This window comes from Choloepus didactylus, chromosome 6 (assembly GCF_015220235.1).
Source record: "Choloepus didactylus isolate mChoDid1 chromosome 6, mChoDid1.pri, whole genome shotgun sequence".
In the NCBI taxonomy this organism is placed as follows: domain Eukaryota; kingdom Metazoa; phylum Chordata; class Mammalia; order Pilosa; family Megalonychidae; genus Choloepus; species Choloepus didactylus.
In genome coordinates this window covers 49,165,891-49,180,377 of record NC_051312.1, presented here as the reverse complement: position 1 = coordinate 49,180,377, position 14,487 = coordinate 49,165,891, and the positions used below count along the sequence as shown (strand labels likewise).

General features: G+C 34.7%; 1 protein-coding gene across 1 annotated transcript in view; it reads right to left on the bottom strand.

The window, feature by feature from the left end:
- The window catches only part of DCDC1 (doublecortin domain containing 1), a 632,177-nt gene that overhangs the window by 336,934 nt on the left and 280,756 nt on the right, over window positions 1-14,487 (bottom strand). The window contains 1 exon segment of the mRNA XM_037839043.1: window positions 8,077-8,169. Within this exon segment, the coding sequence (XP_037694971.1) occupies window positions 8,077-8,169 (93 nt within the window).

The following is a 14,487-nucleotide window of genomic DNA, read 5'->3' as shown; positions in this document are numbered from 1 at the left end:
AAGACTGGTGTAAGGAGGTGTGGCCCATGGCTGTTTTCCCCCAGGTTCTGGGGTCTGGTTTTGAATGGAAGGTGGGTAGTAGAGCTTGGCACCACCTCTTTCCTCTTAAGGAAGATACACCCCCTGGGGAGATACCATTTGCATTCGAATAGTCTCTCTGACTCTGGTATTTCCACCCTTGTCTGGGTCAGAGTGCTAAGAACTGAAAATGGCTGAGGCTTTCTCCACTGAGCTGAAAAAGGGACAGAAAGCCCCCCCTTCAGGTCCAGTCCATGGCCACCCTTAGTTTCACCTGTTGGCCAGAGATAGCACCTGGTACCCTTGGCTCCCCCTCCCTCCCAGAGAGATTCCTTGGCTCTCTAAGGTCAGTCATCACCAAAAGCCTCTGTCTGCTTGTTGGGGATTCATAGCTTATATTGAGCAGTCAACATGTGTTAATTAAAACCTCAGTTGAAGCTGGGCTGAGGTATATTCGCTTATTCAGAGAGTGCTGCTCTCTATCACAATGAGGCTTTGCAGTTTGGGCTATCATGCAGGGAGAGGGCTCTCAGTGTGGGTCCACAGTTTTTACTTACAGATTTTATGCTGTGATCTCAGGCATTCCTCCCAATCCAGGTTGGTGTATGATATGTGGACAGTCACGTTTGTCCCCCAGCAGTTATTCCAGATTATTTACTAGTTGTTCCTGGTTGTTTATTAGTTGTTCCAGGGGGTCTGACTAGCTTCCACTCCTTTCTGTGACTCCATCTTCTTCCAACTCTTCTATATTCATTAACTTTTAGTTTACCATTTTATTAAATCATTCTATTTTTGTTTTCCAAATATTTCAAAATACCATTTTCCAAAATTTGCAAATACAATTTCCCAAACTATCCAAACTTCAATGACAATGCTCTGTTCTAGATAATATTTTGAATACATAACAATAAACATAAAATTGTTTCAAAAACATCAAAAGCTTAGAAACATGTACTAGATTTCTAATCAGAATATTTAAGAAAGACATATGAACTTGACTGAGATTAACAAGATATGCTGAGGACTCAGAAACAGTAAGTTAATGTTTCAATCCATATAGTTTACAAATTAACAATCATTACTATTCTTTGTGATTCATTGTTTTTTTATTCATTGTTTTATATAAATATATTCTCTCTAATAAACTGGATTCTTTCATAAACATTGGTTGAAATATGAATAGTAGAAATCCACTTTACCCATGAGGCTTTCAAGTACTTAAATTAGACCCATTTGACTTTAAACAGAATATGGACTTTGAAATCTTGGGTTAAAATCCTAACTCCCCCAGTGACTAACTAAGAGATTTTAAACAAATAATAAAACCCTCATCCATATATTATGAATAATACCAGCCTCAGCAAATTGTGAGAATTAAGTGAGACTAAGGAATGGACAGCACAGTGTCTAAGCTATAATAGGTATCAAATGCACATGATGCATTATTTCAGTGTTTCCTTTTTTAAATCTAGGTGCTTTCTACATATCAATTTTCACTTTCTTCCTCAGACTATCTTTTCTATAATCTCTACCCCTATTTCACATGAGGCAGATAGAAATTCTCAACTACTTGCTGCATATGATCTCTACTTGACTTTAAGGACCGCAGATAAAATGGGAAAACCTTCTCCAAGAGTCTCCAATGTGTCAGATAACTTATCCTCTTTCCATCTCTCAGCTGAAAATATGGTCTTTACTCCAGTCCACACTCCAACTATGATGATTAATCTATGATTTCTATCCCTTCTGCACAGGGTTCAGGGGAAAAAGTCAACGAAAGCAAGTTTGTACTGTTATCCATATAAACTTGGATATTTTTGTACTCTACATAGTTCAATTATATATATATATATAAAGAAGTATACATAAAATACTTCAATTAAACTTAACTTTTCCCAAGACTTTTAGAAGCATTAATGGACATACAGGAAGGCTAATTTTAAATGATTCACATTTTTCTTTTGTCTCCCATATCTCTCTTATTTATCCCTATGTGTTCAACCATCTACCCCCTTCAAATAATCCTTTCTTCTAAATCAAATTTTGGAAAACTTTTTCTGTTAAAGTAAAGATGGTAAATATTTTCAGCTTTGTGGGCCATAAGTTCTCTGTCACAAGTACTTATCTCTGCTATTGTACCATGAAAGCAGTCACACATAATACATAAACGAATGGTGACAAAAACAGGCAGTGGGCTCGATTTGACCTGAGGGATGTAGTTTTCTAGCCCCTATTTTAATCACATATAATTCCTATACCTTTCTTTCCCTTCTTATAAGTAATTCTCTGACCTAAGCTCTCATCAACTCATTCCCTCCCCTCATGATTCCCAAAATACCTACTGAATGATCTCCATGTCCCCAGTCTTCCCCCCTAATCCATCCTGACTCTTCCAACATGTTAATCTAACTTGAGCAACATATTAAACCTTATCAGATTCCTTAGCACCCCTCCCTCACCTCCATTCATTAGATTGGGATTCAAGATACAAGACCTTTTACAATTTGATCCTGCCTGGATTTATGGCTCATATTTCCACCAGACCCCTCCTCTCTAACTGGATGGGTCTTCTCAGTGCCCTCATCTCCCCACTACACACACACACACACACACACACACACACACACACACACAGACAGACACACACCCCTTCCATTTCTACAGTATTGTAAAACGTTACATAATGTTTAACCCAATGCTCTCATCTGACAAATGAGGAAACTGATGCCCAGAAACACTGACCTACCCAAGACACTCAGACAATTAGTATCACTCCCAAGACTAGAGTCCAGGACCCCTGATTCCTAGGCCACTGTTTTACAATTCATTCTCTTCTTCTATCTTAAGCTACTCATCCTTCAATTCCCACCTCCTTCACTGGGCATTCCAAGGCTTACTACCTGGACATGGACATTTGGCCCTCTCCCCAAGTCTGCTCGGCTGCCCACCGGATGAGGGATGGAGCATTCCCAGGTCGGCTGGGTAGTTCTTCACTTAACTATGCATCCATGCCATGTTCCTCCAATGAAATTATAAACTTTTCCCAAATGTCCTCCCCACTTTATACTGTAATCCCTTCATTCTTGGAAATAACTTCTACTAGGCTAGATAGATTTGTTGAAAAGAGCAGGTAAAGTGGGCATGGGCACAGCAGAAATCAAGGAGAGAGAGTGGTAGGTGGGCCTCTCTCACAGATGTATGGATGCCGTCAGATTTCCTCATGTGACTTGTTTTGGCTAATGAGATGTGAGCAGAAGCTTTAAGAGCCATTGTGTGGTTTTGCCACTGTTCTTTTCCCCCTGCCATTAAAACAGCAATGCCCCAATAGAGGCTGTTCCTCCATTGTTCCTGGATCCCAGACTGAGGTGGATACTTGGAGAGTCACAGCCAACATACAATGTTAGCAAAAACAATATTTGTTTTAAGATACTGAGATTTGGGGCTTGTCGACTTACTCAGCACAGTCTAGCAAAAGATAATTAATGTATTGCTTTACACTATGTGCTTGCAACCTTTAATAACTCATTTAGTAGGTTACTAACAGGAAGTCCTTTAATTATAAGTTGAAATGAAAGTCTATGGAAATTTCTATTATCCAATCATAAGGAAGGCCCCTGATGGTCCACCAGTATGGACTTGAACAAAACTTTGGAAATCATGAACACAGAAAGTAGGGAGAGGGAAGTTGGGAGGAGTCCTAATGGCTACAGAAAGAGAGAAAAAAAAATGAGATTAAAAAAAAATAGAGGATGAGGGAAGAAATAAAAAGAAGAAGTTGATTGGGGAAGATGAGCAGGGAAGAAAGAGAAGGAAAGAAAATGTGGAAAGGAAGAGAATATTATTTGTTGACTATTAAATCTAGTGACATATTTTTCTCATGGTCCTCCTGTTATTTTCTGAAATGAATTTCTATGCTTTCCATAGTACTGTTAACCCTGTAAGAAAGTTGTAACATTTAAAATATGGAAATGACAGATGATCCAGTATTAGTCAATATTTTCAGCTTCATCTTCACCATCAGATAATACTATCCTCTAACAGTATTCTCCTCAAAAATGATGCATAATAATACATACCACAGCAAACTTCAATACAGAAACAGGACAGATGAATTGCTCTTATGGTTTTCGGACAAAATTAAAAGCCAAGAACCAAGGGCCCTAAAGAGAGGGCCCATATCTGGAAAGCACTGGCTCTCTCTAAATCCATCCCTAGCATCATGTGATTGAGGAAGTTATAATTTTAGATAGTCTTCAAAATCTACTAAGTTTAATGCAATGTAGTTTACTAGTCAATATACTGTTCTCTTTAATTTTATGTTCTGCACCTTGTGCTATATTGCAAGCCATCAAAAGAAAAAAAAGGAGATATCTCAGACTTTGAGAGCCTTTTTATACATGACTGGTTTTACTGTCACAATTCACAGCCTTTGACTGATAGGAAATTTTGTGTGACATCAGAAATCAACCAACCATACAATTGATGATGTCATTTGCATTCTACAGAGCTACTGGTTATAGTTTCATTTGGCATGAATTCTTTGTTGCTCCAAGAATTATCTCTACCTTTTTTGCCATCTTTTCTGGCCCCCCAAAGCTGTTAATGTATATGAAGCTAAATTACACCACTAATCACTTGTTTTTTTTAAAAAAGATAACTTAAAAGCAAAAAATAAGATATCCCAGCAAAGATTAACTTATATCTTTAACATGGGAAGAAATATGTCAAGAATCTTGCCACTGACATTTTGATAATGTTTCCATTCAATTTTACTTAAACTTTATGTTACTTTACATATTCATAAGGGCCTTTTTCCCTTAAAATGCTGCATATTTGCTCTCAGTTATTATAAAAACATGTCATCCTTAGAGATAACCCTACATGTGAAATACTAATATAGACTAAAATCTGGTAGGTAACATAATAGTCCTGAATTATTTTATGTAATACGATATTTTTCAAATAAGATATGGTGCAAAAAGGGAAAAAGTGTTCCTTAAAATTCAGCATGAACTTTTTTTCTGCAAATCCCCCCCCCCTTTTTTTTCCTCTCCAAAAGCAATGTGAATAGGGGTAAAAGAAGACAAAACTTGACCTTTTGTGATCCCAGCATTAATGGGTCTGTTCATAATTCAATCTATGCGTGTGTGGGAGCATCCATGTGGAAACATAGAGCCCTGAGAGACATAAAGCCTTTCCCTTTAAACATTATCTGACCCTATCAGTCCCAATCACAAAAGAAGGCTTACGTATGCATATGTTGAAAAAAATGCACTATCACATTGTGTAGCAGAAAGCCTACGCGTTTTACTCTTCATTCTCCATGAAATTGTAGCACGGAAGTGACACTTGTACAGAATTCAAGAGAGTGACAAATGAGCAGAAGGAAGCAAAAAAAAAAAAAAAAAATGACTATTCTGGTTGGGAAACAAACCATACTTCTGAAAGAATGTAAATGTACCTATGTCTATAACATACAGGTAGGCTTTCTGTAACAGAGAAGCTTGGTCATGTTTGTATGCTCATGTATGCAACCCTTGAATTCCGTTAAAATTCTCAAAATGATTTACAACCAGCACAAAATACTATTCTGTTTATAATCATTCTAAAAATTATACATATTGAAGTTGTACATCCTGAACCATACATTCTGAATACTGTACTTTGGCTCTCATTAACAACTCTTTGAAGAGCTCCTGGTTTTTCTAGCGATGAATTCAGCTGTCAGCCCGAAGGCTCTGTGGCCCAGGGTCCAACTGTGTTATCAAGGAGGACTCCAGAGCACTTTGCACAGAAATGTTACCTGAAATCAGCACAAAGGGCAACAACCTCTGCTAGGAATGTCCTCTGGCATATAACATATGGGATGGTCTAGAAGTGGGTCCTTAAACTCAAGACCAAGAAACTTTGTAATTAACAGCATAATTAAGAAGAACCAAAAAGGGGCCAAGGTGATGAAAATGGGTAAAACTTTCTAAAATCTCATCTTTGTTTTAGGCCCAAGAGTACAGTATTCTTCAGGTTACAAACAGAACATAAACTCTATTTGATGAAAGAAGCCTGGAAAAGACACAGGAGCCTGTGAACGAAGTTAAGTATCCCCTGGCTTGGAGGGATGATCTGCGTGTAACTACCAGGAAACCTGAAGTATACTGTACCTCTTATTCCCACCACTTCAACTACTCCCAAATTTTCTTTTTTCTTTTTTTTTTTTAATAGTTTCCTAGAATCCTCCCAAGACGGGAAATGCTTTGTAAGGAGACAGAGCCTATTTCTAGCTAGAAGATCACTTATATGCTGCCTTTAGGCCTAACATCCCTTTCCATTCCTAGGTGACAGGAGATCGAAAGTGGTATCCATATGCATTGACTGTGAGGGAAGAATATTGTGGAATATAGTCCTAAATAAGCATTAGCATGATGATAATAAAGAATAAAGAGAAGAAACAATATTTTTACTTATTTCACAAATAAGTGAAATATTTGTGAAATAAGTAAATATTTGTGAAATAAATAAAAATACTGTTGGATTTTCCAGAAAAGATTATTTTTCATTCCCAATGTTACCAATGGGTAGGATTAAAATTCATATTTAGCATAATGACCATTTTCCTGGGCCATTTCAGGTCAGTAATACCATTGAAGTTGGATGAAATTTTAATTATTATAAAAATTATTAAAAATAATTGCAATATTTAAAATGGAGAAAATCATAATCTGTTCATTCTTTTACATTTTCTATTTAATATCTAATAACAATTGATGCTCTTACAGATATAATTTTAATCATACTATTTAATCTAGAGAGATATATCTGCATTGCCTAAAGTTTATCATATCAAGATATATGATAGATTCTTTTTAAAATTACAATGAAAATATAATAAACCCCTCCAACTCATGTTTCAAATGAATAGAGGAGGAAAGTTTTTAAATTTATAGTTAACAACCTAGTCTTTTAACTTAAGATTCAGTGGAATTAATTAAGTACTATAACCTAAATTTATACAAATTTTTAAAATTATTTAAGTTGCATTTTTAAATAAAATATTCTCTACTGAGATTGCTAATCAATGTTTACAATATAGTCTTTAATACCAGACATCTATAAGCCCCACATACTAACATTGTCTTTAATGTAAGATGTGAATTCACCCAGGAAAATTCCATGCACTGTACTTGAGGATCTATTGTAAATTACATGGTCAGGAAAGGATTTGCAATCACAATATTAAGAAGATATTATAAACCCCAAGGCTTGGATAGATTTCTTTACCAAAATGTCATAGGAGAATTACATGAGAAGTTTATTTTTCAAAATATTCACTTCGTCTTATTCTTTAAGTTGCTTATAGGTTTTATTTACTAACAGTAGTACATGGAAATTAGCAAATTCATGTTTTTTCCCTCAGAAAGATTAAATGCTTTCACATTCCAGGAAATTACATGAAAATCATTTTCCCTTTTGTCTAACACCAATTTTGTATTATTATTTCATTTATAGAATATGCTGTCAACTTCACAGCATGAGCCTTAGAGAGAGGACTGCTTGCTTTAATAGTTCATTACAATATCGCCTATAGAATCTTATGATTAGCTCACTTAGGCTTGACATTTGTAAACTACAGTTTTTCCCTTGGTAAGAGATAACTTTGTTAACATTTTAAAATTCAGAATAACAATTCTATTCTTAGAAAGTCAGAAAATAAAAACAAGATTAAGCATTTACCCAAAGATCAAAAAATTTTTTAATGTTTTCCTTATATTGCTTTATATTTTTCACTTTCAAATTGCATGTAAAAATTTACTAATTCAGAAAATTTGAGAATATATTCATATTTGTCTAAAAAATTAAAATATGATTTATTCTTTCACACATATAATTATTTTTCTGACTCTGTATCAGTGAAATGACCAACTTCAAGTGTTTTTTTTCTATTATAAATTATCAGCTAATAATAGTTGGTTTAATACCAGACCCCACATAAAATTTAGCTTAATTTTGAAAATTGGTGTTCATTCTAGTTTTATAATTCAGTTTACAAAGTAAATTCCTTACTTCTTCTTGTGCCTTATGGTGCTCTTTTGCTGTCAATGAAAGAATGACTTTTTCAGTGATTTTCTCCTTCTGTTCCTCCACGGCAAGGTTCAACTAGAAAAAACATGAAAACAGATATCTATTAACAACTAAGAGTAACATTGATTCAAACAACTAATTTGGTATAATCATGCAAAGTAGTTCCTTATTAATTTTACCCATATTTATCTGAAGATGAACTCCATTTTGGTTAAACAAGCATAAAAGTGTAAAAGTTCATTTCTGTATTTAAAATATTTAATACACTGAATCTTTTCACTTTCCCTTTTAGCTTTACTGAAGTTTGGCTTGGGAGGCCTCCTTAACTGCAGACATTTGACACTGAGAACTTTTTAAAATCACTTAATTAAAATGAACATAGTAACTTTTTCTATTTACCTAGGCTGATATTCCCTATTAAAGTTTCTAGTATCAGTAGGGAATAAATTGGCTGCTCTTATATCAGGATGATTCAAGGATATAAACCAAAAGCAACTGTTTGTTGAAACACTCTAGAACAGTGCCAAATACTCTGTAATATTTCAAGGATCTTGTGTCTACATACTGGAACAGTTACCTCCAACCTGTTCCACTTACAAAGCCAGATAAAGATCTTCTACTACTACTGCTATTACAAAAAGGTGAATGTGGCCCCTTCTATATTTCTTAATAAATAATCCCTTTATGAACAAAACACTGTAACACTATTTTCAACAAAAGGAAAAAGCTAAAATCACACGAAAGTATTCACCACCAGATTCACATTAATAGAAAAAGGAAAACATGAGCCTGATATGGAACCCTCTGAATTGAAATATTTAACTGTTCTCAAACAATGGATTTGCTGTGTTGTATCTCCTCTTTGGGTGTTAGAGGAAAACAAAGAATGGTGACCATGTTTTTTATTTTGTTATTGATTACAGTGTTCTTGTTGTTGTTGCTTAAGTAGGTTTTCTCAACTGTACTCCTGGAAATAATGTTTGAACAACATGAATCCTTAATCCCTCTGCCTGAAGACCCACTACTATGCTTGGAATAAACTGTGGAAGAGGAAAGATTCAACGATATGGCGTCCCTCAATCTAGCTGTGCAAATATGCTAAAAGAAGAGTATCAGACCTGTTTAACACTTCATCAAGTGATGTATGATACAATTCAGTATATCAGAGATTCTATTTTGGTAGAAGAAAGAGATCCAGGGATCTTTAGGAGATTTTGATGCTCACCCTAGATAAGGGGCTGGCAAATGTTTTCTGTAAAGAGCCAGATAGCAAATATGTTAGGCTTTGCATAGGGGCCATACAGTTTCTGTTGCAATTACTTGACTTTGTTATTGTAGCATGAAATAGACAATACCTAAATGAATGAATGTGGCTATGCTTAAAAAAAAACCTTATTTAAAATGAAAACCAGGTGGCCGTCTCTATTTGACCAGTGAGTAGAAGTTTGCCTGTCTCTGTCCTAGATTGATACGCACTGATAGAGGTTTAAACAAATCATCTTGAGAGACCAGTCTTAGGATCACTCCCCTCAGGGAATATTTGTTCCTGTGATGAAGTGATACAAAAGATAAAATATTATAAAAAAGTCAAATATCAAGTTCAACTTCCACACATGGAAGCATATGTGTGAACTGCGGCAAAACATATTGGTCTCAAGTCTCTAAGGTTATTTCTTTATCATGGGGGTTCTCATCTAGGAGGAGATGATGGGTGTAGAGGAGAGCAGTTGGGGAATATTCATCAAGTTCATCAAGTCTTTAAAAAATAAATTTCCAAATGCAAGTAAACATTCAGAACAGACTTTTTTTTTTTTTCTTTTTGGAAGGGAAACAAAACAAAACAAAAAGAGTCAGAGCCACAAAACTGTTTAGTGCCCAGCAGGTAAGTCAGATTCTAATAAGCCTCCCAGGACCATAACTTTAGAACCACTTCCAAGAAACTCTTTAAAAGGTGAGAATTCTTTGCTTTGAAAGGACCACAGTTGGAAAAATAACCTCCATTCTAATTCTCAACTTCTAAAGAAGCGTTATACTAATCTGAGGGAAATGTAAGCTAAGGAAAAAACATATTAACATTACTGACAAGCATCAGATGCACAGCTCCAAATAGGGAGTCTAGTGAGCTACTGAGAAATAAATGGTCAACAAAATACAAGGATACAAACACAGGGCCTTTTCTTGAAACAGACAAGCCATACCTAAAGAGATATATTTTCATACAAGTTAGAGAAAATTATTTAAAGTAAAAAAGTCAAATTAAGTGAGTACAATTTTACCCTGAAGTATTACTAATATGCAGTGGTGCCCTCTCAGGCACCACAACATGGTAACAATAGTAGTACGCTTTTCTCCTGTCATTTTTGACGAGGACATTCTATTTCTTCATTAAGACAAAACCAGATGTTTTTTTATTTGCTCTTCTTATCTAAAATATACGAAATAATTTTTCATCAAAGTGTCTGAAATTTCTGAGGCTGACTTTTTGTGGATAAAAAGGGCAGACGCTTCAAATTAAAAATCAGGAAACAGAAAGTTGGCCAAAAATTCTGTATTTAACCGAAAAGCCAATGGCCCATCAAATGGGGGAGAAGAAAACTGAGTCACTTTGTTCTGAATATACCTTCTCCTTTTTAAAGGTGAGAAAACATTCCCAGATGCTCATTGTATACATCAAAATCTTATAGGCTAAACAGGAAAGTTTAATTCATTGTTTTCGTCAGGTAAAATCTTTTAAACATATGTAAATAACAATGTTAGCCAACCATGGTTGACATTAGGCTCATTTAATATTAATGAAAAATTGGGGGTGGAGGGATATTGAAAAAATGGAACCAGAATAGAGTAATAAAGAGACTAGTAAACAACAGCAGCAGAAGTGGGAAAAACAAGACACATAACAGCTCCATCAAAGAAGATAGCACAAATGTACTCCAAGAAAATGTTTTGGGTACAAAAAGAGAGGTTGTAATGGAATAAGTTTCTCTCAAGCAAAACATGATAAATTTGTTTAGGAATTAAGGGAAAAAATCCACAAAACTACATCTGAAGCAACAGATTCCAAAGAAATGATTTCTAGTAGTAGTTATCTACTATATGTTGTCTAAAACTGTTAATGCTAAGTTGTAGGCATTATACCCTCTTTAAAGCCCTAAAGGGTCATATTTAGGAATACATAGTTCTATATAAAACATGTGGTTCCTTGTGACTATATGAAAAACTGCTCTTAATTTTAAGGAATTCCTGAAACATTTGCTAGCTCAGGAAGCTCTATCATGCTTTACCACCCCAGAGAGGAAAATAGGCTCAAGACCTCCTGCTGGAGAAACACAACCAGAACAGTAGGGATCTCATTTTATGTGTCATTAACTGTTGATGGCTTTTCTTTTTTTTTGTTTTTTTAACTCCCCATCAAAATTATTTTAAAGTGTATGTTTAAAAATCACAAAGTCTAATTCTGTAAAAATTTTAACACAACCTTAAGGTAAAATAAAATCTATTTTACAGGAGAAAATAACTCCAAAATTGATACTCTACAGTTCAATTATTAATATCTTTAGAAAAGGTACAGTGATTCAAACAAGCTGGTATTTTACAGTCTCCCTAATTCATATTGACATTCCAGATTGGTACTAGCCAAAGGGGAAAAAGCCTATTAGTCCAACCAAAATCTCACTGTTCTCAACTGTGTTTCTGCATTTATAGTTTTCTCTGAATTCAGAAGAACATCTAATGATTCAAATGCAAAGTATGTGATGATATATATTGTATATAATGACCTTAATAAATCAACATGACCCAGCAAGAAAACTGAATATATATATCTAGATCAGAAATCTATGTTTTAACCGTAAATATTGATCTATTTTACATATTATACTTGTAGATCAATATAGGCAATACAGTTTAATACAAACAGCACAATCAGCCTTCCTATATATTGACAAGTTTCTCCAATGGTCTTATAATATACAAAAGACTGGGACAAATTACTTATTTATATATACAAAACATGGTTATAAAGGCCAGCTGCAGGTATTTTTTTGGAAAGTGCATTTTAATAAGGTCCTATTCAGTTAGGGAACAAATGGGGAAGAAGTAGTTTGCACTACAGAGTTTAGCGCGAAGGCTTTCTCTTTTTCTAACCACGAAATCAATCATTTGTCCAGACTGTGGGAGTCAGAGTTAGTTACTGAAAAGAGCTCCGTATATAAACAAGTCAATAACTCATTGTGTGTTATTGTCAAGCTGAAGAAGTCGGCTTTCAAAAAGCTGCCCCTGCTTCTCTCAGAATGAATGTCACTGTATCCAGGGTCTGGGAGAGACTCCTTTGTTTCTAGCCATTGCTGGCTGCCATTTATGTATGGGAACGGGAGGTAGCTACTAGGAGAGTGGGGGAAGCCACTATTTGGCATCATGAATGTCCAGAAAAATCTCTGAATTTTGTCATCCTAAATAATTTGTATCTGGGCATGCATTAATAGATTTGATAAAGAGTGGCCACACAATAAATATTTGATAAATGATTTTAATTTATAAATGAGTCTGTATCATTTTTAAATTGAATTGGGCTGATACTTTTGGCTTCCTACATGTCCATGAAGATGAAACCAAAATTCAGGCAATGGTTGGAAAATTCAAATGTATGAAACCAAACTGGTGGACAGGTCAACATGTCAAAAAAATGCCATCTGTCCCTGTCATATATATATATATATATATATATATATATATATATATATATATACATATATACATTTTATCAGAGAAGCTGTAGGTTTACAGAAAAATCATGCAGAAAACACAGAGTTCCCATATATCCTCCCACCCCCATATTAACACACTGCATTAATGTGGTACATTTATTACAATTAATGAAAGAACATTTTTATAATTGTAAATTAACTATAGTCCATGTTTTACATTAGGGTTCACTGTTTGTATTGGACTGTCCTACGGTATTTTTTAAATTTTTATTCTAGTAACATTTATACAACCTAAAATTTCACCTTTTAACCACATTCAAATATATAATTCAGTACTGTTAATTACATTCACAATGTTGTGCTACCATTATCAAAACTTTTCATCACCCCAAATAGAAATGTACAATTTAAGCGTTAATTCCCCATTTCCTACCCCCACCCCCTGCAATAAATATTAAGGTTGATTCTTGGGACTCTCAAATGGGGTTTTCAAGGCATGTGTGTGTGTGTATGTGTATATGTATGTGTTTCTGTGTTTATTGTGTGTGTAGTGTATACATGCACTTCACTTAGTCTCTATTAAGCATAAAAATGAATTCATAAAAAATGAATTCATAACAAATATATTATATTTTAGTTAGGATAACAGAAGTTATCTAAAGAATGATTTTATATGTCCAACACTTGTGATAAGTTAAAGAAATTTCAACTATGCTGGACTTAAGTATTAATTTAAATATCATTTAGAATTTGAACTGTACCCAAAATTCATAAAATGTGAATATCATATGCTTATTTATTTCACATTAATATTTATTAAATACCTACTATTTATTCAGAGTCAAACAAGAAAATGTGAAAAAACACAAGCCCAGGAGTCAAGGTTTATAATTATGTTAGGCAAATAAAAAGCACATGTGGATCCATTTAATAAATGCTCCTCTCTTTTTTTGCCTCTGAAATCTTTCTTCAGACAAAAGCTTAGCTCTTAATTAGATAAATTTAGAGTTGTAGACAAGGAGGGAGTTGGCATGTGGTAGATGATAAGTATTTGCCAAATGAGATAAATAGACAATACAATCTTTAAGTATGAAGATGAAATATTATTTAGGATGGAGAGATCAGAGATGAAGAGGCCTGAATGATGGTAGTATCTGGCTAGGAAGAGAAGAGAAAAGAAGTATTAACATAGTCATTAGGTCATTAAAGGATGAAATTAGTTCTAAGTACAATTAGTGGAGTGACTTGAGATGGCTTTGGGAGTGGGAGTGGAGGGAGGAGAGAAGCTGAGCCTTAAAGGATAAGCAGAAAGAAAGGACATAGCTGATCCAAGCGAGCGAATCAGACTAAGGCAATGGTCTAACTGAAAGGAATGTTTCATACTGGGGAAAAAGGACTATATGGTTAGTCAGAATCCATACTTAATCTACTTTTTAATTTAAATATAAGACAGGGGAATACAAGCCAAGTGCTTTGTCCTATGTTGAAGGTGGATTCGAGGGCTCATTGCTTAGCTTTGCCTTGGCTCAGTTATTTGCTCTTAACTTATATGCTTAGCTCATTTCCAGTCTTAGAGAACCTGTAGGTAAGTGCTAACCTAAACCTCAGGTTATCTCACCTAACTCCCTTCTATAAAGAAATTCAACAGTGCTACTTCTAGTCTTGGGAAAAGAGCAGAATCCTAAGGTTC